The following is a 26,074-nucleotide window of genomic DNA, read 5'->3' on the forward strand; positions in this document are numbered from 1 at the left end:
TGTTTACTTTTCTTCGCTTAACAATACGCCTAATTGCAAATAAATTTGTTAGAATTTGCGAGCAAAAAAATTCACATTTGATTTGAAAATGATGATTGAGTGAGGAAAAATTAATGTGAATTTAATATATATATTTTTTTTTTATTAAAAATTTGATGGTGAATATTTAAATCTCATGAAATGCTTCTTTGTGGATTTAACCATGGTGCAGAGAGATTGATGGATATTCTCAAAATCACCAAAAATTCACGCGCCGGAAACGGAAGTAAACACATTTTTAGTAAAACAGTCCACTCCAGAACTTTTGATAACATTTACAATATAATAAATTATTTTAAACAATTGCCCTTCCAATATGGATTATCAGACTTTCTCAAATCTGATCCTTATTCTAAGCAAAAGATTAACGCATGAAACCAAATCAGGGTTTAATTTCTTTTGTCTGTTCCGGTGGGGGCCAAACTTCTACTTTTAGTTGGGTGGTAACTTTATCCACGCAGGTGTGTGTATTAAATTTGAGACGCGATTTGAAAAAAGTTTCAAAAGTCGTCACACAGGACTATAGTAATTCCCAGCAGCAGCATTTAAAGTCACGAAGCGTGAATTTCTTCTCACCGCAGCTGCACGACAGATTCGTTTTTTTTTCATGTGATTTGTTCCTTCACCGACGGATGCGCGCACAAGTCTCGGATATTCAACTTATTCCGGTGCCACGTTAATAATTAAGCGCTTTGGGAGTTATTTTTCAATAAATTAATTATGTGCGGCACGAGTGGGTAGAGGTTGTATTTTGAGATCGTGAGAAGTTGATACTGAAATCGGAGGCGTCTCGCATTTTAATGAGAGGCGAGCAGCAAAATTCGCTACTTCACGGAGAAAGTCTCGATCTTCACAAATTTTCTCCGAAAACGTGCAAACTTTGCGGTCGCGAAGAGCAAATAATTACACGCCTTTCGGGTCAAAACGGCCGCATCCTCGGCAGATATCGACGGAGATAATGACGGGCTGCAGACGAATGTACCGTTTCGCCTTCAGACAAGTTGAACTTGAGACGTACGTGACAATTATTATTTCTATGATTCCGACGTTGAATTGAAGCGCATTTATTAACGCAAGTGTTACGCAGAACGGTAATAAAACCTGTCCATTGTTTTGTTTGAATAAAAATGCAGAGCACAAGTGCGGCAATGTGTCACTGGATCGATCGGTGCCAAATGCTGAGCGATCTGGCACCGACTTTTCTTTCCGTTTTAACCGTAATGAAATTTTATAAATTTTATTAACTCAGTCTGCAAATGGACCCGATCTGAAGCTGTTTAGAAACTATTGTACTTTATATTATTGAACGCACAGTTTAGAGACAATTGAGAGATGAGGCAATAATACGCCTTGCGGGAATCGCAGTTTGCGGCAAGAGAAAATTGGATGGTGATGTCAGCCACCGACTGATTTGCATGGGCGGCAACAACAGCTACAGTCCGAGAGGTCCATTATGCATCCAGGTCGGTTGGCGCGCGCGTTGGTGTGGCCCTTCCTCTCTGTTTACAATGGCCATTTAAAGCACCATTACACTCAGACCGGCCCAATGGAAATTTCGTTCAATTGGTCCGGGTTCGAATGCATTCTTGTTTTATAAGGCACATAATTATAAATCGTGGTTCGGTGCCGAGTGCAAGTAATATTTCCAGACAAATAATTAATGCACTTTCGCAGTTTTCAGTTTCTCGGTTGGTTTGCTTGGCATCTTCTCAACAAGTAAAAGTAATTGAAAGGTTAAGTAATTTTTTAAACCACATTCAAAATTATCTTTGTACTTTTTGCATTTTTCAATAGAGCTTAGGATCAGTTTATGTAAAATTTCAACATTTTAAAAATTGAATTTTCTTATTTTTTCTTTTGAAGCATTGTTTCATTGACATTTTTAGTGATGAATCTGGTATTCCTTAAAAATTTAGAAATATTAAGCCGAGATTAATATTTTATTTTTCTTTACTTCGCTGTGGAAATTTTCTTCACCTTTATTTCCTCTTTCCTACCACGAAATTATTGTATAACTGTTACGCCTGAGCATTCACTTTTTGCCGCATCACATACGTCTTCATAAGAACAAGTTGCACCGGCTGATGGAACAATTTCCTCCTCTCTTTCCAATAAAACCATCAAAGCGATCGAGTCGGCGGACCACCGCACCGAGAAGATTTTTTGTGCACCAATGATGAGATTAATCTTATCTGGCTGCCGCACTGCCGGAATGGATCCTTGGCAGGTGAGGGGAATGACCTTGTCATCGTCCTTGGTTCGAGTGATTCCCTTGCTCGACAAAAACCCCGAAGCGGCATGAATAGCAGCAGCCGGTGTCCGCCGTGCGTGATGTAAAAAAGCGAAAAAAGAAAGGGATAGATGGAAGAGGAAGAAGAAGAGAACATGCTATGCGGTCCTACCTTTATCTCGTGGTATTTCTCCTCGAGGTAGTAGGCGATGTTTCGGGCCTCCTCGTATTTCTGCGACAGCCGCAGATACTTGTCGTAGTGCCTCTTGAAGAGCACAAACCTGAAAAAGATGCAAATTAGAATAAAAATAATAATTAAATACGTTATTCATTAAAAACAATTTTTTTTATTTGAAAGTAATTTTGGGAATTTTTTTTATATAGTTTGGCCAATAAATTTTACTTTTTCATATAATAGACCCTAATTATTAACTTTTACGATTTCTTATACAGCATAAACTGAGTATTAAATAACTTTTAAATATATAATAATTATTTTATATTATGCCAAAAGTTTTGTTACTGTCCCTAGATTTTGCAATTTTAATTTATTAATTATTACATTATATCTCAGTTTTATGTGAGACTGCGGAATCAATTGTTTTTAATTTTTTTTTTTTATTAAATTAATTTGCACTTCATTAATATATCATCTGTTTGGAGTTGGCGGGCGTAACTGAATATATACTTAATTACTTAAGAAATAAATCAATAGCATTTTCTTAGAGTTAAAAATTTAAATTACTAAGTAATCAAAATTGTTGGAACTTCATATTTTATCAATTGTAATTATGTTATGTAGAAATTTTCAGATAATTATTTTATCTCCATCTCAACTCATATAATTATGATCAAAATGTAAGAAGTCGCTTTTTTTAATCTTACTTTTCAAATCCGCTCCTGCCGAGCACTTCCGGCAGGTCGTCCGAATGTTTCCCCTCGGCCAACATCCCTTGAAAATCACTTCGCGCCTACATTCCTAGACCCTTTGCGAGAGCCACCCTTGAGCAGCGCATCCGTCGGCCGAGCCGGTGCATGTGTGCCTCGGAGCAAGACCGCGACAGTCGTAGGGAAATGTGAGCGGTATTGTTTTTGCCCAGCAACGCCGACTTGCTCAATCCCAAGAGATGGTTTTTCTTTTTATTTTAGTGCGTAACCGACACCCAAGACGCACCGATGAGAACAATCGAATAACGCACGCATTGTCTTTCTCTTTCCCAGATCCAAAGATATAAACTACAAGAGCATTATTTTATTCTCAGAAAAGCTAGCAAAATAATTTATGCATCAAAAGGAATAAGCAAAGTATTAACACAAGAAAAAATTAATTAAAAGATTATGATTATTTTATTTTCTTTTTTTCTTCGCAATGAGTTTTGCCCGGTTTCATTTTTTTTACTAACGAAGAGTTAAACATTTAATCATGAATGTATTAAATTATTGGATTTTGAATTAAATTTATCTTACAATTTATCAAAAGAAGGAGACTACGTTATTTTTTTATATCCATGGTCCATAAAAAATTTTGAGCTCACGTTAAAATTGACTTTCAATGCGAGGCGATGGAAAATTTCCCGGAAATTCGAAATAAAAATAATTGAATGAATTAAATAATATTGTCACAATTCTCGTCTCGTCTTGTTTCTTTTCTTTGAACTTTCAATAAAGTTACTGATGAAAGGTCAATCTGCAAAGATCTACTTCGTTTGACGTTCTGTGACTTGTGCTTGTGCTGAATTGTTGACTTGGCGTTGCAAACAATAGAATAAAAAACAGAATCATCTGATCGCTTGTTTTCGTGTCAGACGAAATTTGCGTGTGGCACGTGTTTGCAAACGCGCTACGAGTGCAGCATCGATTTTTTCATTGAATTTATGACGCCACACACATGAGCAGTTCAGGAATTAATAAGTGTTCAATTTCTGGTCACTTTTCCCTTTAGTGACTTTAATAACATAATCATGAAAACGATTTTCGTTTTAAAATCTCTTTAGTATTATTTTTTGAACAATTCAAGACAGTCAGGAGTAAATACGTTTGTCGATGCCATTGCTGAAGATGTGGATCTTGAATTTTATGTTATGGCTGTTATCTGCGAAGATAACTCTAACGTAAGCCTGATTCTTTTTGATTGATAGATGTGGGTGAAAATAGTGTTGTAGTAGATAAACCCGGATAGTATTGCGTTGTAATTAATTCAACATGATAAAGAATGCAAAATACTATTGTACATAGAGTGAAGTAACAAAACAAGAAGTTAATAAAATTAATAAAAATGAAAGTCAATTCGTTTAAAATAAAAAATTCAATTTAAATAATTTTTAAATGTAGTAAAATTAAATTGATGCATACATAGGAAATTACAAATAATAATAAACAATTCAGAATTAAATAAAGTCGTCAATATTTTTGATATTCATCAATTTCTTATTTTCTTTTAGAATCACTTTCTAAATAAAAGATCAAATTATCACAATATTTATTAATTTAAATACTGTAAATTTAATAAGAGAACAACATACAAAAAATGTATTGAGAAGCAAACTAATTTCAAGTAAAAATAATCACAAAAACATAACTGCAATTTTTGAAAGTTAAACTTGCCTGTAAAAGTCATTCTCAGAGACCATGTCCCTGATGCTGTCCTCAGGGTCGACCCTGTCGCAGAGCAGCCGTGACGGGCCCTGGTGATGGTTTTGCTGGGCGACGCACTGCTCGAATTTGTGCGGCGTGTTGGCCTGTTTGTCGGCGCCGACGTTCAGGTACTGCGTGACGAGGGCGGGCGACGTCAGGCCCAGGATGTTGTCCTCGCTCTTGCGGGCGGCCGCGGCGCCGGCCTGGTAGAACTTGGCCGCCGGCTGGTTGGTGGTGGCCGCCGGTGCGTCGACGGTCGTGTCCAGCGAGTCGAGCGACTTGTTGTACCTGGGCCGGTAGCCGTCGGCCATCAGCAGGGCGCTGCCGCGAGGGAACGACTCGTGCGTCGGCGACGGCATCAGCAGCTCGGACGCCATCCTGCTGCAAAATCCAAAGGGTTCCTTCTCACAGCATCGGCCGCTCTTCCAAAATTAAGTCTTCGAACGCGGAGGCGAGGAACAACCACTCGCGCTCGCTCAGCTCAACTCTTTGACAGCAATTTCTTGGCGGCGAATTTTTCTCTCACCTTTGTTTACAAATGAGACGCCTCACACCCCATCTGGCGGACTCGACACCAAACACGGTTTTTGCACAACGCAGGATGACGTGACTGTCATCTGCCCCCTAGCCGCAAGTCTTGGTACTAAACTTTGTATGGAAATGGAAAGGGAAAACCACAGAGTTGTATATACAGAGAGAGCATCCCTGTTAAATCCCCTATACCCGAGTGTCTCTTGCCTCTTCTACACTGCACTTAAGATAGCTATCTTAAGACAAAAATTGGCTTGAGACACCTGTGGAGAGTGAAGTATGGTTTGCTGAGACAGCAAACTCCCTCAGCGAGCTCGCGAGCTGTCTTGGCAGCACTTTTTGCTTAGCACATGCGCACTTGGAGGGACGAGTTGTAAACAAATCCAAGTTTTTCTTACGGGTGGTGTCCAAAAATTAGTGTTTTTCTGACAAATTACTGACCTTTTGCACAAAAAAATTAAGAAGATAAACATCTCAAACTAAAGAGATATTAGATTAACATGGAGGCCATCACTACAACCTATTTCAAGCAGTGAAAATAATTTTTTACTTCACCAACATGGAATTTTTAAATTTTTTTTTTAAAATTAATAAATCTTTTGTTAATTATTAAAAATTAAATAAAAAATTATATTCCAAACGCAACAAATATATTCTAAATGAATTTTCCCCCTAAAATCATTTTGTCTTTTAAAATTAAAATTTTTTCAATTATTTAATTCCATTCATTTAAAACTTGGAAAATAAAAATTAAAATTACAATAAAACTCTTTGACAGGTGATGTTGTGGATCATTAAAATAAGTTTATAATACAGATCGTGATCCTGAAATAATTTTATTATTAGATTTTATCAGATTTTATAATGTAACTTACATATTATATGGTGAAGTGAAATTATTGCTATTTATAAATTGATTACACTGTTTTTAATTTTCAAGATTTTTTCATCAAATGTGCAATTAGCAAATTTAAATTGGAAATTAATATTTAAAAAAGAATGACAGAGCAGAAATAAGAAAGCGCTAGATATTTTAATTGTTTTGCGTCAAAAAATTAATCTATACGTTAGTCAATTATAATTATATTTTAATTTAAGTCTTAATAAAAATTTTTCATAGTAAATATTGCAAAATATGAAAATTTTATATTTTTAATAAAGTTTTCTGGTCGAGTGATTGGCTGGTCTGACCGCAAAAATAATTGGCGCTTCGATCGATTTAAGTGCAGTGTAAAATGCAGTAATTTTGGCTTAGCATGCCCTAAGACAGCAATTGCTCAGCACTATCTTAAGTGAGCGTTTGATGTAGAGCCAGCATCTGCCTCTGGTAACTGACGGTAACTGACTATGGGGGAGGTAGAGCAGGAGCTGCAACTGAGCAACCGAGGGGCTGCTATTGTTAACAGATTATTCCACTCTGATGATTTTTTTTCTTTCCTCTTCAAGACCTTTTTCTCCTTTTCTAATATTGGAGATATATTTCCTTCTCGGCCGCTTCTTCAGGTTCTCAGCTTCATGCGCCGCGCCCGGCCCAGTAAAATATCAATTTCTCAGTTTCTAATGTTTCTAAAGGACAATTTTTGAAATTAAAAAAAAAAATATTTCTATAATGTGCTACATAATTTAAAGATAAGTGAAGTGTGTTTTATTATGTTAATTTTGAAAAAGCATAAATTGTGCAAATTTTAGAAAATCATACATTTTTTCTTTTTTAATACAATTTTAATTTATCAATTAAATTTTCTCTTGTTTTCGCGATTTTTCATTTTACACCTTTTTTTAGTTCAAAATCTGATCAGCCACCGTTTTGAAGATTTTTGCCTTTGAAATTAAATTTTTGCCATTTACTCCTTGAAACAGCTAACTGACAGAATTGAAAAAGTTAAATTGTTGACTATGCAATTTATAATGACAGTGAATAATATAAATTTGGTTAGCCCCTAGCCTGGAAGCTGGAAGCAGAAAATAAATTTAATTAATAGAATTACGAAAACGGAAAATCAATAAAAAATAATGAGGGCGATCCAAAAGGCTAACTTGACCCAGGCTAAATTAACCTGTCCTGGGCTAATTTAACCCGCCATTCAATTTTGCTGGTGGGCTTAGTTAGCCCAGGGTTAAGTCAAGTTAGCCTGGGCCAGGTTAGGCTTTTGGATCGCCCTCAATATATGTAGTTATTTAGATATGTCAGTCGCCGCGAGCCGCGCAAGTTTGTACGCGCGGCTGCGATATTGTTGCTGAGAAATAAAAAAATCACAATAAAAATTTTACTTTCATAAGCAAAATTATGTGCGCAGTATCCAGTTGTGCACCCTATAGACAATTCTTTACATATCAAAAACGTCTCTTTTCTCGTTTAATTGATAAAAGGGCAGTTAAGGCAGTTTCTTGATGATACCGAATGAGACTATGCGCGAGTCTTGATTTAAGAAAAATCGTTCTACATGTTTCAAATCACGCGTTTCACTATATCATACACGGTGAAAGTGGTGAAACCAACTCGTTTTTAAATTGGTTAGAAAAGGGATAACAAATATTAAGCAATTAGCAATTTTATTTTCGCACTGGAAAATTTAAAAGACAATAGGCAAAATTGAAAAAATTATTATATCATGTTTTTTTTTTCATGAAAAAAAAAAAACAATATTCCGCAATATTCTGCTCTACGTGTTTCAGCTGTGGGTTGCAGTCATATAATTCATGAGCTGTGAAATCATTTCAACAAGAATTATTAGCAAAAAAATTGAACTTTTACAATAAACAACTCACAAACCCCATTGAGGAAAAGTTGACGTTAAATTCGTTAAATACAAAAATATTTATTTGGGAAAAAGGAATATACATTGTGCATTAATTGTTCTTTTCTTTATTTCGCTATTTAGTAATATGTTGTGGCCATGAGCGTTGAAAATTGTAAATTTTTGACTACGAAAAATGTAGGATCTGATTTATCTACATCAACAAATTTTCTATTTTACTCTTTTCATCAATTTTGCAGCGAGTATTTTGATAAACTTAATTATTAATTGTTAATCTAATTTAATCTTAATTTGTGAACACAACCCGCAATATAAAAGACAAAGCGTATACAGTATTTAAACTATTTAAAGTGAAAGCCAGTAAAAGCAAGGGCATTAAATTTTTTAACAAGGATGGACAAAATCGCAAAAGCGATCTGCGATCCGCGATTGCGATCGCGATCTGATCGCAATCGCACCAATTTTTGAAAAGATGATCACGATCGCAATCGCAATAGGTGGTTGATCGCAGGCGATCATTTGCGATCTTTTTGCGATCGAGGAAAGCAATTTTTATGTTTAATTTGGGCGAATTTAATGCTAAATCTGGAAGAAAAAATGTCAATTTCAGGTAATTTGACAGAAAAATTTCTTAAACTAAGGCTTTTTATTTATGGAGTTCATTTTTTTTTCGGACTCCTCGTTCTGAAACCAGAATTGATAAGAAACCGTTCGGAAATGTGTTTTTCAAAAATATATTTGATCGCAAATGATCGTAACGTTTTTGATCGCGATCGCAATCGCACGATTTTTCAATTTCAAGATCGCTTTTATTTTTTACCAGTTTGAAAATATTTGTATGAACTTTAATTTAAAAGACATTTAATTTAATCATACGGAATTTGCAATAGGAAGAAAAATAAAAAATTTAAATCGTCGAGAAAATTCCTGCATAATTTATTTGGCTGCATGGCTTAAAGGGTTCATTCTGCTCGCCACAACAATGCTCGCAGCCCTCGCAGGTACATTTCCTTTAATCCTTACCGCCTCGACGTCCCCGACCCCCGATTACTCACGAAAGAGCCATGTGACATCACGATTTTACCCGATCGTACCCGATCGTACCCAGCGCCTCTACTGGCAAAACGCTGAACTCTGATTTTTCGCTCTCCCATAAGAGACAAAATTTAACCAAGGATGCTCTCTCTGTTTATTCAACTCTGTGGGGAAAACGTATGTAATACAGTCATGTATTTTTAGAAGGAAGTGCGAATGCGAACAAGAAAAGTCTAAGTACAACAGAAAAATTAGTCTTAGGGCAAGAAGTCTATGAATACTTGGGAATATAAGTCAACCCTTTTGAGCTCAGATGCGTAGATATAACCCGCAGTCTGTCATCAGTTGGTCAGCGAAATTACCGGCCTCAAATCTCAAATAGTTGCTTCAAAAATAGGAGGTTCATCAAAAGGGACTAAAGGTATGTATTTGCAAAGAGTCTTTATTGGTTTATCAGAAGGCAATTACTGCCCAGGTACATCGTACAAACATTCAAAAAATTATCAATTTAAAAGAGAGGAAAATGATCTTAAAATCACATTAATCAAAATTATTACATATATCAATTGCATAATATTTAAAAATGAAAATAAAAGGTGTTTTGAAGAAATGGAATTAGGTAATGTAGTATATTATATTGTAATAAAAATCAATCTATTGCATGTGGTGCATTATTATATATTTGATAGTTGGAAATAATAGGTTTTTATTAACTATTGTTAGAGCCTTCAAACCATGATGTGTATTGTGTTCTTAAAAACGTACACATAAGTTTTATTATTGTAATTTAGTTTTTATAGTAATTTATTATAATATAATATGCATTTTTGTAATTAATAAATTTTGTTTATTTCACATTTAAATTAATATTTTACTTCCAATATTAAAAACAAAATTATAATTTTTTTTTTAATATATATATATGTGAATTTATTGTACTTATTCGAGTTAAATACAAATTATTATACTACAAATCAAATACGTCGGACATTATAATAATACAACAATTATCCAATCAATGCTGTCATTTGGTAAATCTCTTTTATAATATATCAGTTATGAATTTAATTGTTCTCTCAAAAATTATTGTATTAAATCTTGATGTTGTATTGAAAATTATCTTATTGATTTGATTCTCTTGTGCATTTTAAATAATGAGATGTCCGATTCTGTTTTAGATTTTGCTATGAATTCCAACAAAATGCAAGAAATTGATTCCACAGCGCCTTTTATCTTCCGTATGGAATCAAGGTAGGAAAAATTATTTGATATTAAATTATGATTTGTTCTTCAAAACTTTCTATAATTATGTATTTAAATTTAATTAACGTATTTTGCCACAGATATTTTAATGAAATCCCTTCATCCTAATTAAAACGGTTCAGAATTAAAAGATAAATATTTTGTAGTTGCAGCACATTTTTGATATTGTATTTATTTTGTTACATATTTACTATTGACGAATTACATAAATCAAAACCACGTCTTTGAGTGTTACAATTTTTTATTAATGTTATTTTTATTTATTTTGTTACATATATTTTTCAGCGCTTACAATCAGAGATTTAATATTATTAGTATTATACTTCTTAGAATAATCAAAATCTACATCTAAAATATCTCCCTCTAAACAAACTTTTGCAAAGCAGGAACGTGTATTTTCCGTGATAAAATCTAATTCAGTCTAACCTTATAATCTTGAAAATTAATTCCTTGATCAGTTACTGCTTCGCCATCGTGTAAAAAGCAAAGCTGTCATCAGGCTGATAACAATTTTTCCTTCTTGGTTAATACGAAAATTTTGAATTTTAAAAAGAGAGAAGTGAGGGTTTACTAGCAGAAACGCCCAACATCGATAGAGACTCAGTCGCCGCGGTAAGGCTGTGAATTCGTTATATCTGGGTTGTTTCGGCGAAATCACATTATATTAATTTAACTAATAAACAATTAAATTAATTACAGTGAATGATTTTACATGCAGAACAATTGATGAAATGCCAAACGTCCTCGGGATTCTCAATCGTTGAACATTTTCTTTATAACAGCTCGAGGCAATATGTACTAAAGTTACTTAACTGTGTTTTCTCGAAGTAGGCTTGACTGCATGAGAGCAGTCCAGTACCGCAAACGTTTTTAAATTTTTAGCTCGGTGGTCTCAAGTCTCAAAAGTGTAACCAATTTTAATCTCTCTACCATGTTGCGTTAAGATTAACCATTTCCTGGGTCAAATCTCCCATGCTATTTCCTTGTGTATATTTTATTATTTGATAGCTACGATAATAAAGTTTTTCTACCTCGATAGGATTTTTGAACGTACGGGGTATTTTATTAAAAAAAGACCATTATGTATTGAACTTAATGTATATAGTTGAGATTTAATTTAAATTTACAACTGGATGTTACTATTATTCTCTTTTATTATGTTATTATTTTTATGACCTGAAATTAAACATGCAAACACAAATATATTTGAAATTAAAATTTTTGAAGCAATTAAAATGTTTCCAAAACCATTTGTGCAAAATAAAAATCAATATTGGAACAATTAATCTAGATTTATTTTTTTAATGCATGTTTCGAACGTAAAAAAAATGAAATCTTAAAAATCAATCATTTCACTTCTTACGTGGAGTACATTTTCATGATCGCCGTGCGATCCAATTTTCTGCCTTTGTTTTCTGGCAGCGACTCGACAAATTGCAGACCACCGTGCAGATGTTTATAGAATGGTAACTTGCTGGAAACGAGTGCAAGTAATTCATGCTCTGTGGTAGCTTCTCCACTTTTCAAAACGACCAAGCCCTTTGCAAGATTTGTTGTTTCCTTGTTTGGCACACCAATCACACAGGCCATTTGGACGGCCTGATGTTCGCGGAGGACTGCTTCTATTTCTGATGGGTTCACCTCAAAATTTAAATTCAAATTTAATAATTTCTTACAGTATAGAAATATAACTGGCAAAAAAAATTGAATCTAATTAATTAAAATGTGAATAAGCTTCTTATTATGATCAAAGTTAAACGTTCTTTAGTGAGAAAACTTACAAAGTGCATGTAATATTTGAACATGAATGAAATTCTCTCCCTCACAAAGAGCTGCCCTGTGGCATCAAAAAATGCAGCGTCGCCTGTATCAAACCATCCTTCTTCGTCAAAGCAAGACCTGTCAGGCTGGTTGATTTTATTAAGCGTGTCTTGCAATAAAAATTTATTAAATCTTCCCTCACCTCCTTGCCCTTTCTCAAGTAGCCTTTTGTAAGTTGTATGCTGCGTACCCAAAGCCTCCCTGATTGATTTTGTCGCAGTAATTCTCCTGTTTGCAAATCAATGATCTTTTTTTTTTACAAATAATTAAAATTAGGTTTGCCATTTTTATTTTTATTTCAGACCTTAGCCTCCATCAAAGGAAATAAAACGCCTGAAGAAACCATTCTTTCACCTATGGAAGATTAAAAAAGTTAAAGTTAGAGCCTTTATATATTTTTTTTTTGTATTTTCATACCATCTGGTGATGTTCCATAAAGAGGTAGTTTGAACTTGCTACTGTTTAGAGTTATTGAAACCCCTAAAGTTTCGGTGGACGCATACACCTGTAAAATAAAAATTGCTTTTATCTTTATAATATTAATTTTCTAACATCAATTTCAAACTATATTGCAATCTGCATGTGGGAATTTCTTCTCCAACAAATCCAGTGTTGTTGGGTCCACAACAGATCCACCAAGACTGATGCCCTTCAAAAAACTGAAATCGTGTTTGTCCAATTCTGGTGATTTTGCAAGCCAGCTCATAACATAAGGGTAGAGGAATACTTTCCTTGGCTATAATATCAATAATTAATATTATTAAATAGCATCAAAGGGTTAAAATTATTAAAAAATTAATCAAGAATTATGCTTCTAAACAGATATGTAAATAAAATTCATAATATTAAAATTAAGTTAATATACAATTAATAACTGGATTTGAATACAATTTTCTTTTTAGGTTATTTTAAAGGATCATTTATACACTTTTTATTGATAAAATTATAATACATGTAATTTTTCAATAAAATTATTTGCTTTGCAATGTAATGCATTAAATTTTTATATTCTATTAAGGCTATTAAGCACAACTGAAGATAAAACGTATAATATATAAATTTAATATTTTCACCTTAAATTTCAAGAGATGACCTAGAAACTCTTCATTCCGGTACCTGCTGATGCAATACATGGTGTTGCCAGTGGCAAGGTTAACACATGTGGTCCACGTGCTGGAAACGGCAAAGTTGCTCGCCGTTATCATGATGCTGTCCTCAAAGCTCTCGGCCAAAATTCCCCTAATTAAAATTTACTTTAAACAAAAAAAATTTCAAGTAACAATCACAACGGACTCAAAACATGCCAAGACACTGACGGTATTTTTGTGGGTGTGAATCACACCTTTTGGAACACCCGTACTGCCACTTGTATTGCAGATCAACAATATGTCCTTATCCGGGTCTATTTTTTGCGTTTCAGCGACGTATGCTTAAAATTTGAAATCAAGTTTTTAAAACTGGATATTTTAGGTGTGTTCAATTTTTACCTGTTCTGTCGTCTTGAGCCAATTCCGAAAAACTGACGACACCTTCAATGGATGTGTCACCAACATTTATAATATTGCAATTGTCCAATTTAGCAATGATGATGGCTTGTTTGATTGAATCAAACGTGAGTGAATCAACCGCTACAAATTTGCAGTCAATTTCTTGCATCTGCCTTGCAAATTCCTCTATTAAAATAGGTAAAAATTATGCAATTAAAATATATTTGTTAAAAATTGCCTGGTTCCTCGATTTGAAAGCTGCCTCTGGTCGCTCCTCCCAAAAGCCAAACGGCCAACTGCAGGACGCTCAAGTCCACTATATCGTAGGACACGAAGTACAAAATGTCGCCCTTTGAGAAGCCCCTCTTGGCCAAAGCGCTCGCCACTTTCTTCGACCGCTCCTCCACTTGGCCGAATAAAACTTCCTTTCCCGTACACACATCGAGCTTGACAAAGAGAAAATAATGATACAAAAAATGATCTTAACAAACCTCTAAAACTTTTTCACCAGCCAAGGCTTCTCAGCAACGGCGTGCAGATTTTTTCTCGCGTGCTTAAACAGATAATCTGTGAAGGAGCAATTGGGAATCTTGCTCGTATCATATGGCATAGGTGATTTGAAAATCTCTCCCATCGTGAGGGAGCTGACGTGTGCACTCTCTCAGGTGCGCCGCTATCGAATGTGCTCTTTCTGTATATGGCGTAGATTAGTTTGATGTGACGAGATGTCTGGCGTGGGGCGTCTGTGTTTGGAGTTAATTAATCATCCAAGGTCACCATGAGTTGAATATTTCCATACACTTATAGAGGAGGGGGACGAGTATAAAAACTTATTTCAACAATTCAAGCCATGAATATTGGCCGCAACTCTGCACCAGGAGAGAGTGGCGAAATATTTCGTTTATTCTTTTAAACACAATTAATGAAAAATTAGTAACATTTATTTTTCTTATCACAATTTTTTCTGAAACTATATAAATGCAATTTTTCAAGGGTGTTACGTAATGTTTTTATTGCATGCAGCTTTCTGATCAACGGGGTGAGACACCTGAGACGCTAAGAAATTCGCCACAAAATGGAAACCACAATTTCTTACCTGTTGCTAAACACAATTCAAAAAGTTTAATTAATTATTTTCGTTATTTTCACAGCCGAAGTTTAGGTGCCATAGTTTTTTCTAAAATAAGTAGGTGTTTGAATAATTATAGATAATGTTTGTTGCGTTATATTTAATTGCATAATTTTCTAACAATGATAATTCAAAATAAAAAGTAAATAAAAATTGCAAGAAATTATTAACTTGGCAAGGAACATAAAAATGAGTAAATAATATATAGCTGACACACGGGGCAAAAGGGTGTATGTACACACTGCACTTCATACCAGCGTCATACAAATAATCATATCAAAACAATAATATGCACTCTTATCAGTTGCCGATTCATTCCATCTCGACCATGCATATCACGATAATTTATTAATCACATGACTATATAGCCAACCACCACTGATGTATACTAAAAAATAAGCCAACTATTGCACTCTGGCCGGTTATAAAATCATCTACATGATGCGAGTTTAATTGGTTTAATTTATTAAAAAATTATTTCCATTGTTGATCTGCTTTTTCCATAATTCTAAATATTAATACTTGATATTACTTTTTACTTTGCCCTGAATGTCCGAAATTCTTAAAATTTTGCTCCGTTAAGTTTCATAATCTGTTTTTGCTAAATGAAATCAAAAGTAATCTAGATTTATTTTTTTTATACGTGTTTTCATTGCTATTTATTCCCATTGGGGAATTTCCCAACATAAAAAAATGAAACCATAAAAAAGTTTATGCCACTTCTCACGTGGAATACATTTTCATGATCGCCGTGCGATCATATTTTCTGCCTTTGTTTTCTGGTAGTGACTCTACAAATTGCAGACCACCGTGCAGATGCTTATAGAATGGTAACTTGCTGGAAACAAGTGCAAGTAATTCATCCTCTGTGGTAGCTTCTCCACTTTTCAAAACGACCAAGCCCTTTGCAAGATTTGTTGTTTCCTTGTTTGGCACACCAATCACACAGGCCATTTGGACGGTCTGATGTTCGCGGAGGACTGCTTCTATTTCTGATGGGTTCACCTCAAAATTTAAATTCAAATTTAAACAATATATAACAGAAAAAAGGCAAATTAATGGCATCTAAATAATAAATATTATATGTGGATTTCCATATTTTTCGGAACCAAAATTAGTTAGTCCTATTAATTATATGATCCAGATTGAATGTTATTTAGTAAAAATACTTACGAAGTGCATGTAATATTTGAACATGAATGAAATTCTCTCCCTCACAAAAAGCTGCCCTGTGGCATCAAAAAATGCTGCGTCGCCTGTATCAAACCATCCTTCTTCATCAAAGCAAGACCTGTCAGGCTGGTTGATTTTATAATAAGCGTCTTTTGCAGTAAAATTTTATTACATTTTTCTTTACCTCGTTTCCTTTTCTCAAGTAGCCTTTTGTGAGTTGTGAGCTGCGTATCAAAAGCCTCCCTGATTGATTTTTTCGTAGTACTTCTCCTGTTTGCAAATCTATGATCTATTTTAAAAATAATTTATATTAGGTGTTGCAATTTTTATTTTCATTTTGGACCTTAGCCTCGATCAAGGGTAATAAAACGCCCGAAGAAACCATTCTTTCGCCTATGGAAGATTAAAAAAGTTATAGTTCCAGCTTATATATAATTTTATTTTGTATTTTTATACCATCTGGTGATTTTCCATAAAGAGGTAGTTTGAATTTGCTACTGTTCAGAGTAATTGAAACCCCTAAAGTTTCAGTGGACGCATAGACCTTTAAAATAAAAATTTGTTTTAATATTTTGATTTTAGTTTTTGAGAATCAATTTCAAACTATATTGCAATATGCATTTGGGAATTTCTTCTCCAACAACTCCAATGTTGTTGGGTCCACAACAGATCCACCAAGACTGATGCCCTTCAAAAAACTGAAATCGTGTTTGTCCAATTCTGGTGATTTTGCAAGCCAGCTCATAACATAAGGGTAGAGTAACACTTGCCTTGGCTAAAAGTTAATCGAATGTTAAAAGATGTGCAAAATAATAAATCCTATGAAAGAGCGTGTCAAAGGGCTTGAGTAAAAAATATCAAGTTATTCCTTTGAAATATTGTGAACAAAATCCATAATGTGTATTAAACTAAAAATGATTATAATACATAAATGAATTTGGAACACAATTTTTTTTATTAACAGTTGTAAGGAATTATTAAATCGCGCATTCTTTGATAAATTTTTAATGAAATTACTTATAGGTAAATTTATTGTTTCCCGCTATAATGCCTTAAATTGATGTAAAAGCATAATGGAAAAGTTAAAGTATATTTAATAATATACAAAAATTGATTGGTTATTAATATTATACCTTAAATTTCAAGAGATGACCAAGAAACTCTTCATTCCGGAATCTGCTCATGCAATACATGGTGCTGCCGGTGGCAAGGTTAGTACACGTGGTCCATATGCTGGAAACGGCATAGTTATTCGACGTTACCATGATGCTGTCCTCAAAACTCTCCACCAACATTCCTCTATTAAAAAATTACTTTTAACAAAAATATTTTTAATCAACAGACACAACAGACTCAAAAGATGCAAAGACACTGACGACATTTTTGTGGGTGTGAATCACACCTTTTGGTATACCCGTACTACCACTTGTATTGCAGATAAACAAGACGTCCTTATCCGGGTCAATGTGCGTTTCAGCCACGTATGCTTAAAATTTTAGATCATTTTTTTTTTAATTGGATTTTTTTGAGGCGAGTCATATTTTTACCCATCCCATCGTCTAGAGCCAATTCCGAAAAACTGACAACACCTTCAATGGATGTGTCACCAACATTTATAATATTGCAATTGTCCAATTTAGCAATGATGATGGCTTGTTTGATTGAATCAAACGTGAGTGAATCAACCGCTACAAATTTGCAGTCAATTTCTTGCATCAGCCTTGCAAATTCCTCTATTAAAAAGGTAAAAATTATGCAATTAAAATATATTTGATAAAAATTGCCTGGTTCCTCGATTTGAAAGCTGCCTCTGGTCGCTCCTCCCAAAAGCCAAACGGCCAACTGCAGGACGCTCAAGTCCACTATATCGTAGGACACGAAGTACAAAACGTCGCCCTTTGAGAAGCCCCTCTTGGCCAAAGCGCTCGCCACTTTCTTCGACCGCTCCTCCACTTCACCAAATAAAACTTCCTTTCCCGTACACACATCGAGCTTCATAAAAAGAGAAAATAAAATTTTAAAAAATGATCTCAACAAACCTTTAAAACTTTTTCACCAGCCAAGGCTTCTCAGCAACGGCGTGCAGATTTTTTCTCGCGCGCTTAAACAGATAATCTGTTAAGGAGCAATTGGGAATCTTGCTCGCATCATATGACACAGGTGATTTGAAAATCTCTCCCATCGCGAAGGAGCTGACGTGTGCACTCTCAGGTGCGCCGCTATCAAATATCGAATGTGCTCCTTCTGTGTATGTCGCAGATTAATTTGATGTAATGAGATGTCTTGCGTCTTATTTTGCAGTTAAATAATTAACCAAGGTCACCATGAGTTTAATCTTTTAAGGCACTGATATAGGGGGTCGAAATATTTCTTTTATTCTTTTAAACTTGGAATAATTGAAAATTGGTAAAATTTAATTTTTCTTTCTGGAATTGATACTGAAACTAAATAAAAATTTCAAGGGTGTTACGTAAAAGTTTTGATTGCATAGCAGCTTTCTGATAAACGGGGTGAGACCTGAGACGCTAAGAAAATTGCAACAAAATACAAACCACAATTTCTTACTTGTTGCTAAGCAAGCACAATTCAAAAAGTTTTATTCATTATTTTTTTAGAGAAAGTTTGGGTGCCATTTTTTTTCTAAAATAAGTAGGTGTTGAAATATAGAATAATATTTGATATTTATTTGCATAATTTTCTAACAATATAAAATAAAAAGTAAATAAAAATTGCGTGAAATTCTTAACTTGGCAAGGGACATAAATATGAGTACATATCAATAGCTCCATTAGCTGTGAAGGGGCACAATGGCGTACTCGTCTGCACTTCATACAAATAATCATATCACCTCAAAACAATAATATTCTCTCTTATCAGTTGCTGACTCATTCCATCACAATAATTTATTAATCACATGACTATTGCCAACCACCACTGATAAATACTAACTAATAAGCCAACTATTGCACTCTGGCCAGTTATAAAACCATCTACGCTGCGTGTTTAATTGATTTAAAAAAAATCATTTCTATTGTTGATCTGCTTTTTCCACTTGATTCATAATACTGCTCTTACTATTATAGTTTGCGCTGAATGTCCAAAATTCTTACAATTTTGCTCCGTAAAGTTTCATAATCGCCAATCGGTCCAATTTTCTGGTCTTGTTTTCTGGAAATGAATCGACAAATTGTAGACCTCCATGCAAATGCTTATAGAATGGCATCTTGCTGGACACAAGCGTGAGCAATTCTTCCTCTGTTGCAGTTTTTCCTTCTTTCAAAACAACCAAACCTTTGGCCAGATTAGTAGTTTCGTTGTTCGGCACCCCAATCACGCAGGCCATTTCAACAGCAGGGTGCTCTTGGAGCACTGCTTCAATTTCTGTTGGATTTACCTTTAAATTTAAAATGAAAATTATTCAAAATAATCATTAAAATTAAAAAAAAAAAATCGTATTGATCATAAAAGTTGGAAAATTCAGTCGATTTAATGTCTAACATAATGCGAATGCGACATTATAAAATAATTGAAAAACTTACAAAATGCATGTAATATTTAAAAGTGAAGGAGACTCTCTCCCTGACAAAGAGTTGGCCTAAAGCGTCAAAAAATACTACGTCTCCTGTATTGTACCATCCTTCTTCATCAAAGCAAGACACGTCTGGCTGTGTGTATTATTTTATTTTTACATAATATTATAAATTTAAAGCGTCGATCTCATTAATTATTTTTTGTATCACCTCTTTATCTTTTCTCAAGTAGCCTTTTGCCATATGCTTGCTGCGCACCCATAGTCTCCCTACTTGATTTCGTCCAAGTAGCTCTCCATTTTTCAAGTCGGTGACCTTTGAATGTAATTTTGCTCACTTTATAAACAGATATTTTTTTTTAATTATCTATACCTTAGCTTCGACAAAGGGAATTAAAACGCCTGAAGACACCATTCTCTCACCTTGTTGCAAAAATCAAATAGATACTTTCATAAGATTAAATCTTTTTATTTTACCGTCTGGCGATGTTCCGTACAGTGGCAATTTCATTTTTTCACTGTTCACAGTTGCTGACAACGTCAAAGTTTCGGTGGAACCGTATGACTATAAATCGATTTATGATTTCATTATTTAATAATTTTCTTGTGTAATATTTACAAACATTATTGCAACACGCGCTGGGGAATTTTTTCTCCAGCAATTCCAACGTCGTGGGGTCCACGACGGAGCCACCAAGATAAACGCGTTTCAGAAAACTGAAATCGTGTTTTTCCAATTCATCACATTTTGCAAGCCAGCTCATGATGTACGGGTAGAGAAAAAGTTTCATCGGCTAATAACCATTTTTATGTTAAACAAAAATCATATATTCTCATATTTTCCATCATAATTTTTTACTTAAAAAAAGTAAATCAAACCTCACCTTATATTTCAATAGGTGACCAAGGAACTCTTCTTTCTGGTACCTGCTAATGAAGTATATAGTAGTGCCAGAAGCAAAACTGGTTGTCATCATCATCACGGTGGAAATGAGGAAGTTGCTCACCGATACCATAGTGCTTTCCTCAAAGCTCTCAACCAACTTGCCCCTTTTCATTGATATTTTATTGTTAATAGCAGTTTTTTTCAAACAAAGAAATAACAAACTCAAAGAAAGCCAGCAGATTGACAAAATTTTTGTGGGTGTGAATGACACCTTTCGGCACACCGGTGCTTCCACTGGTGTTGCAAAACAGCAAAATGTCTTTATCCGGATCGATTTTGACATCAGAGGGGCAAGCTTTGTTCCGGAATATTTTTACTAAAATGAACGGATAATTTTTATTTCTCTATCTACCTGCCCCGTCATCCCGAGCCAATTCCGAAAAACTGATGATATCCTCCAAGTCTTCGTCACCAACATTGATAATTTGGCAATCAATTTTAGCAAAGTTTATAGCCTTTTTGATCGCTTCCACCGTGTGCGAATCGACTGCCACAAATTTGCATTTCACTTCTTGCATCTGCCTCGCAAATTCCTCTATAACATGAAATATAATTTAAATTGCAAAAATTAAGTTTGCGGTATAAAGTTGCCTGGGTCTTCTATTTGAAAGCTGCCTCTGGTCGCTCCACCCAGAAGCCAAACGGCCAACTGCAAAACGCCGATGTCGACTATGTCGTACGACACAAAGTACAAAACGTCGCCCTTTGCGAAACCTCTCCTGGTCAATGCGCTCGCCACTTTTCTCGACCGCTCCTCCACTTCACCAAATAAAACCTTCTTCCCAGTACAGGCATCAAGCTTTTTTCAAAAAGATGAAATATTTGTAAAAAAATCACGCGTTAAAAGAAATTTTTCTCACCAGCCAAGGTTTTTCAGCGACATATGGCAAATTTTGCTTCAGGTGCTTGAAAAGGTAGTCAGGAATAGAGCAATTGGGAAGTTTGCTCTCATCATACGGAATATGTGATTTGAAAATCTCGCCCATTGCAATAGAATGTGCACTCAGAACTGGGACGCGTGCCAAATTCTAATGTGCTCCACATGTCGCAAGGAAGTGATATAAAATACCGAGATAAGAGATGTGACGTGTGATGTTAGGAAATGGTCTTGAAAATTCAAGGTCCAATGTCTAATTCTTAATTGCATTTTTTTGTATACGCTCCTTCAGAAGGAGAATCTCTAAATCAATCAAAACTTTGTAATCAGTTTTTTATGTGTTCCCTTGTCTTTTAAAATTATTCTGACAGAAAGTAAAAATCAAAATTATTCATTTGTGAACGCAGTACTAAAAAAAAAATTAAAATGATTTTAAATGCTTTTTTTCGACCTGTGTTTTTCTCACAATCAGTACACAATATTTTCATGTATATTATTTTGACTCCCCTTTGTTAATAATTATCGCCTTGAATCTAAATTTGTCAGGAAATTTAAATTAGATTAGATTTTAACGTTATTTTATTCTTTGTTTACTAAGTAAGAATCAAAATTAATAAGGGAAAAAATAAAATGCATAGAGTTGGGAAAACTTATTACCATATTAAATTGTTGTTTTATTATTCAATTTAAACATTTTTTTCTATCTAATTAAATTTCATTGTAAGGAGGGTAAAAAATAATTTTTCGAATGATATTATGCCAATTTAATTTCATACACTAAAAATTATAAAAATTAAATACTTTAAAAGAAGATCTTATTCAGAATAAATTAATAAGTTTTCTGATTTAAACATTTTAGTAAATACCCCATAGGACATACTTTAGATTAACTGTCAAAACCATTGATTGCCTGCAGACGCTTTAAAATCATAGTGAAATTATTACATCTATAAATGTGAGATGTATTGTTTGATGATCGCCATGCGATCCAATTTTCTACCTTTGTTTTCTGGCAGCGACTCGACAAACTGCAGACCACCGTGCAAATGCTTGTGGAGAGGCAGCTTCCTGGCCACAAGCGCAAGCAATTCTTCTTCTGTTGTATTTTCTCCGTTTTTCAAAACGACCAGTCCCCTTGCAAGATTTGTTGTTTCCATGTTTGGCACTGCAATCACACAAGCCAGCTGAACGGCCGAATGTTCCTGAAGCACTGCTTCTATTTCAGATGGGATCACCTTAAAGGTTTTATTTTATTATTAAAAAACATATGTTTTTTAATTATATATAATTCGAAATGTATTATTTTTTCCATTTCCTTTTATAAATAGCTTTCAAGCCAAGCTATTGCGTATTTATTATGGATAGTAAAATTACTGTTGTACACCTACGGTGTTTATTATAAACAGTCCATTTCCATTGTGTTAAACATTAAATTTTTTCAGACAAACTTTCAAAGATCAAAACTCCTAGCTCCAGGGAAATTAATCAATTAATTAATTTTATTATTATCGTCACGGGGGTTTATCATTGCAAGTAATCAGTGTGATAAAAAATATTCTAATTTCACTTAAGGTTTCAATTTTTATTTGATATTCAAGGTTCCTCGTGTTCCTCGGATCATAGCAGTTTTTTAACGTCTAACAATGTGTCACGCAAATTGGCTTCAAAATTGGGGAATAATATTTTTTACTTTCTTATATTTAGCCTTTTATCTATGGGAAAGAATTAAATTTTGTATGAACTTACAAAATGCATGTAATATTTGAACATGAAGGAAACTCTCTCCCTCACAAATAATTGTCCAGTGGTGTCAAAAAATGCAATGTCACCTGTATCAAACCACCCTTCGCAGTCAAAGCAAGACCGGTCTGGCTGTAATATTGAGATTAGATAAGCAAAATTATTTTACATAATTCAACAAACCTCGCTGTCTTTCACCAAATACCCTTTTGTGAGCTGCAAACTGCGCACGAATAGAAGTCCCAACTTATTTTTTCCAAGCAAATCCCCTGTTTCCAAATCAATGATCTATTAAAAAAAATTATACTTGTTGTGTCTAAATTTTGTTTAAAATTTTTGACCTTGGCTTCCACTAAGGGAAATAAAAACCCTGAAGTAACCATTCTCTCACCTATTATGTGGTATATTATTATTAATGCCTTTTCCTAATTAAGTTAATTAAATAATTACCATCTGGTGAAGTTCCAAAGAGTGACAGATTGATATTGTTTGGAGTGGTTGCAACTCCCAAACATTCAGTGGTTGCATACGTCTTTCAAAATCGCGGATTTTATTGACTGAGATTGTGATTAATTATTTCGATACCAAATTGAAATTAGCTTTGGGGAATTTTTTCTGCAACAACTCCAATGTTGTTGGGTCCACAACGGAGCCACCTAGACTGATATTCTTTAAAAAACCGAAATCGTGTTTATCCAGTTCAGGTCTTCTTGCAAACCAGCTCATGATGTACGGGTACAAAAATATTTTCCATGGCTTTAAACAAAGGAAGAAAAATTATGACAAAACTGGAAAACATAATATCAAAAATATTATTCTAATTTTATTATTTACTTTTAAATCATGATTATTAATATTTAAAATTTGTCTCAAAATTTTCAAAAAAATGGAGCGAATAATATTAACTAAAAAATTTCAAACCTTGTATTTCAATACATGGCCAAGGAACTCTTCCTTCCTATATCTGCTCATGCAGAACATTGTGTTGCCTGTGGCGAGAGTGAGTGTCATTGTCCACGCGTTGAAAATAGAAAAATTACTAGCAGTTAGCATGATACTTTCGTCAAAGTTCTCGGCCATCAATTCCCTATTCAACACGCATTGTTTTTTTTATTAAATATTAAAGGACGCTTCTCGTGAATTATTATAACAAACTTGAAGCATGACAAGACACTGAGGAAGTTTTTGTGGGTGTGAATGACACCTTTGGGCTCGCCGGTGCTGCCGCTTGTGTTACAAATCAAGAAAACGTCCTTATCAGAGTCGATTTGCACTTTAGGCAATAATGCTTTGATAATAAAAATAATCATGATTTGAAAAATTAAAAGTATGATCGTTTTTACTTGCGTTATCGTCTTGAGTCAATTCCATAAAACTGAGGACACCGTTAATGGCCTCATCACCAACATTAATAATATCGCAATCCATATTCCCAATTTTGATAGCCTGTTTGATCGTCTCCACGGTGTGTGAATCAACCGCCACAAATTTGCATTTCGCTTCTTGCATTTGCCGTGCATATTCCTCTATAATTAATATTTTTTAAGCTAATTTTATGGCTGATGTAATTTGAATAAAAAAATTGCCTGGCTTTGAAATTTGATAACTGCCTCTGGTCGCTCCTCCTAAAAGCCAAACGGCCAACTGCAGAACGCCGATGTCCACTATATCGTAGGACACGAAGTACAAAACGTCGCCCTTTGCAAAACCTCTCCTGGCCAAAGCTTTCGCCACATTCCGCGATCGCTCCTCCACTTGGCCAAACAAAATTTTCTTTTCCGTGCAAACATCAATCTTTGCAAAATATCCAAAAAATGATAATTAAAAAATATGAAAAAAAAAATATAATGAAAACATTAAATTATAAATATATTGGGACTAAACTTAAAAATTTTCTCACCAGCCAAGGCTTCTGAGCAACAATATGCAGATTTTGCCTCAGGTACTTAAAAAGGCAGTTGGTCAAGGAGCAATTGGGAATGTTGCTCACGTTGATTGGCACAGAAGATCTGAAAATCTCGCCCATCATGAAACGATTGATGCGCACTCGGAGCGGACCCTGTTTATATCTCAAACGAGCTTCACATGGTAACAACGGATAAATATATTTATCACTTTCAGATCTGACGTTAAAAATTCGTGTAGGTATAGTTTAATTATAAAGTATGTCGTAAGTTAATTCAGTTCTGTTTAAGAAGGGTAGGAATTCTAATTAAGGGATTAATACAAAAAAATACGCCTTATATAAAAATATATCAAAATTATCTCTGTATTTTTAGTAATATAATTTTTCTTCCATTTATCACGCAATGGCTTTCCTTTCCTACACAACAATTATTGCAAAATTCAGTATATAAATACAATTTTAGTGAAAAATATTACGCGAGTAAAAAAAATTTCCTTTGTAAGTTTATCTAGTTAAAAAAATAACTTGCTGTATAAAAAAAGCACTGCCTTCAATTATCAAAGCACAAATATTAATTTTGACTTAGTTGTGTTTATTCCAATTAAAACTATTTTGGTTTAATGGCAGCCGTTATTAGTCATAGATATAAATATAAAACAGGCATTTAAATTTAAAATATATAATGTATTTTACATTAAAATTAATGCAATTATAAAAAATTTAAAATATTTTTTTTAACACAAAACAGTAATCTAATTTTGCATTATTACTCAAATTTAAAGATTTTTTAAATTATACTGTATGATAAACAATGAAAAATTAAATTAATAAAACAGGTATTATTATTATAAATTAATATAAGGGCCTAATTTAATATTATTTCACCTGGCAACCGCCGCGGATATCATAAAGCGTTCAATGATCTATTTTTAGAGCTTATCATTAAGTGACCTCGATCTGATAAATTGCATTCTC

The 26,074-nt window shown here is 34.0% G+C and overlaps 5 protein-coding genes and 1 long non-coding RNA gene across 8 annotated transcripts in view; 1 reads left to right on the forward strand and 5 right to left on the reverse strand.

Annotated features, from left to right (window-relative positions):
• Positions 1-5,434, reverse strand: part of LOC132196286 (uncharacterized) — a 29,602-nt gene extending 24,168 nt beyond the window's left edge. The window contains exons 1-2 of one of the 3 annotated variants that reach the window (XM_059618827.1): positions 4,874-5,433; positions 2,442-2,550 (exon numbers count right to left, since the gene is read on the reverse strand). In XM_059618827.1, the coding sequence (XP_059474810.1) occupies positions 2,442-2,550; positions 4,874-5,280 (516 nt within the window). In that variant the 5' untranslated portion in view covers positions 5,281-5,433. Of the gene's footprint in view, positions 1-2,441; positions 2,551-4,873 lie in introns of all 3 variants that reach the window. The other 2 variants (XM_059618826.1, XM_059618829.1) reach the window with 2 other exon arrangements.
• A 3,668-nt stretch (positions 5,435-9,102) lies between these two features.
• LOC132198351 (uncharacterized) lies at positions 9,103-20,442 on the forward strand. The gene is made up of 5 exons (XR_009441975.1): positions 9,103-9,405; positions 9,484-9,649; positions 10,407-10,479; positions 17,125-17,845; positions 17,906-20,442. It is a non-coding gene; the product is annotated as an uncharacterized LOC132198351 (long non-coding RNA).
• Positions 11,578-14,527, reverse strand: LOC132198347 (uncharacterized). Its single transcript, XM_059622338.1, has 11 exons — positions 14,308-14,527; positions 14,038-14,245; positions 13,800-13,985; positions 13,606-13,741; positions 13,386-13,551; positions 12,878-13,048; positions 12,730-12,817; positions 12,617-12,666; positions 12,455-12,559; positions 12,273-12,398; positions 11,578-12,132 (listed from the first exon to the last, which is right to left on the reverse strand). The coding sequence occupies exons 1-11, from the start codon at positions 14,431-14,433 to the stop codon at positions 11,851-11,853; spliced, it is 1,644 nt and encodes a 547-aa protein (XP_059478321.1). The 5' UTR covers positions 14,434-14,527; the 3' UTR covers positions 11,578-11,850.
• Positions 15,373-18,389, reverse strand: LOC132198350 (uncharacterized). Its single transcript, XM_059622341.1, has 11 exons — positions 18,158-18,389; positions 17,886-18,093; positions 17,649-17,834; positions 17,455-17,587; positions 17,235-17,400; positions 16,706-16,876; positions 16,558-16,645; positions 16,445-16,494; positions 16,286-16,390; positions 16,102-16,227; positions 15,373-15,933 (listed from the first exon to the last, which is right to left on the reverse strand). Exons 1-11 carry the CDS (start codon positions 18,281-18,283, stop codon positions 15,652-15,654), a joined length of 1,641 nt encoding a protein of 546 aa, XP_059478324.1. The 5' UTR covers positions 18,284-18,389; the 3' UTR covers positions 15,373-15,651.
• Positions 18,552-21,959, reverse strand: LOC132198348 (uncharacterized). The gene is made up of 11 exons (XM_059622339.1): positions 21,437-21,959; positions 21,168-21,375; positions 20,929-21,111; positions 20,739-20,871; positions 20,515-20,680; positions 20,254-20,424; positions 20,108-20,195; positions 20,004-20,053; positions 19,842-19,946; positions 19,641-19,766; positions 18,552-19,495 (listed from the first exon to the last, which is right to left on the reverse strand). Exons 1-11 carry the CDS (start codon positions 21,560-21,562, stop codon positions 19,208-19,210), a joined length of 1,644 nt encoding a protein of 547 aa, XP_059478322.1. The 5' UTR covers positions 21,563-21,959; the 3' UTR covers positions 18,552-19,207.
• Positions 21,960-22,093: 134 nt separating this feature from the next.
• Positions 22,094-25,255, reverse strand: LOC132198349 (uncharacterized). The gene is made up of 11 exons (XM_059622340.1): positions 25,094-25,255; positions 24,780-24,987; positions 24,537-24,719; positions 24,349-24,481; positions 24,115-24,280; positions 23,779-23,949; positions 23,644-23,725; positions 23,535-23,584; positions 23,377-23,481; positions 23,200-23,325; positions 22,094-22,688 (listed from the first exon to the last, which is right to left on the reverse strand). Exons 1-11 carry the CDS (start codon positions 25,220-25,222, stop codon positions 22,401-22,403), a joined length of 1,641 nt encoding a protein of 546 aa, XP_059478323.1. The 5' UTR covers positions 25,223-25,255; the 3' UTR covers positions 22,094-22,400.
• Positions 25,256-26,074: the final 819 nt, after the last annotated feature.

Source organism: Neocloeon triangulifer, unplaced genomic scaffold, assembly GCF_031216515.1.
Source record: "Neocloeon triangulifer isolate White Clay Creek 2 clone unplaced genomic scaffold, ASM3121651v1 ptg000012l, whole genome shotgun sequence".
NCBI classification, from domain to species: Eukaryota; Metazoa; Arthropoda; class Insecta; order Ephemeroptera; family Baetidae; genus Neocloeon; species Neocloeon triangulifer.

Coding starts and splice junctions, on each gene's coding strand:
- LOC132198350 (XM_059622341.1), bottom strand. CDS start 18,283: ATGGGAGAGATTTTCAAATCACCTGTGTCATATGATGCGAGCAAGATT. Junction 18,094..18,157: donor TTGCTGAGAAGCCTTGGCTG/GTGAAAAAGTTT, acceptor CTTTTTATGAAG/CTCGATGTGTGTACGGGAAA. Junction 16,646..16,705: donor CAAATGCATATTGCAATATA/GTTTGAAATTGA, acceptor TTTATTTTAAAG/GTCTATGCGTCCACTGAAAC.
- LOC132198347 (XM_059622338.1), bottom strand. CDS start 14,433: ATGGGAGAGATTTTCAAATCACCTATGCCATATGATACGAGCAAGATT. Junction 14,246..14,307: donor TTGCTGAGAAGCCTTGGCTG/GTGAAAAAGTTT, acceptor CTCTTTGTCAAG/CTCGATGTGTGTACGGGAAA. Junction 12,667..12,729: donor TTATGGAACATCACCAGATG/GTATGAAAATAC, acceptor AATCTTCCATAG/GTGAAAGAATGGTTTCTTCA.
- LOC132198349 (XM_059622340.1), bottom strand. CDS start 25,222: ATGATGGGCGAGATTTTCAGATCTTCTGTGCCAATCAACGTGAGCAAC. Junction 24,482..24,536: donor GACTCAAGACGATAACGCAA/GTAAAAACGATC, acceptor TTATTATCAAAG/CATTATTGCCTAAAGTGCAA. Junction 23,482..23,534: donor TTCCCTTAGTGGAAGCCAAG/GTCAAAAATTTT, acceptor TTTTTTTAATAG/ATCATTGATTTGGAAACAGG.
- LOC132198348 (XM_059622339.1), bottom strand. CDS start 21,562: ATGGGCGAGATTTTCAAATCACATATTCCGTATGATGAGAGCAAACTT. Junction 19,767..19,841: donor ACTTGAGAAAAGATAAAGAG/GTGATACAAAAA, acceptor TAATACACACAG/CCAGACGTGTCTTGCTTTGA. Junction 19,496..19,640: donor TTAAATATTACATGCATTTT/GTAAGTTTTTCA, acceptor TTAAATTTAAAG/GTAAATCCAACAGAAATTGA.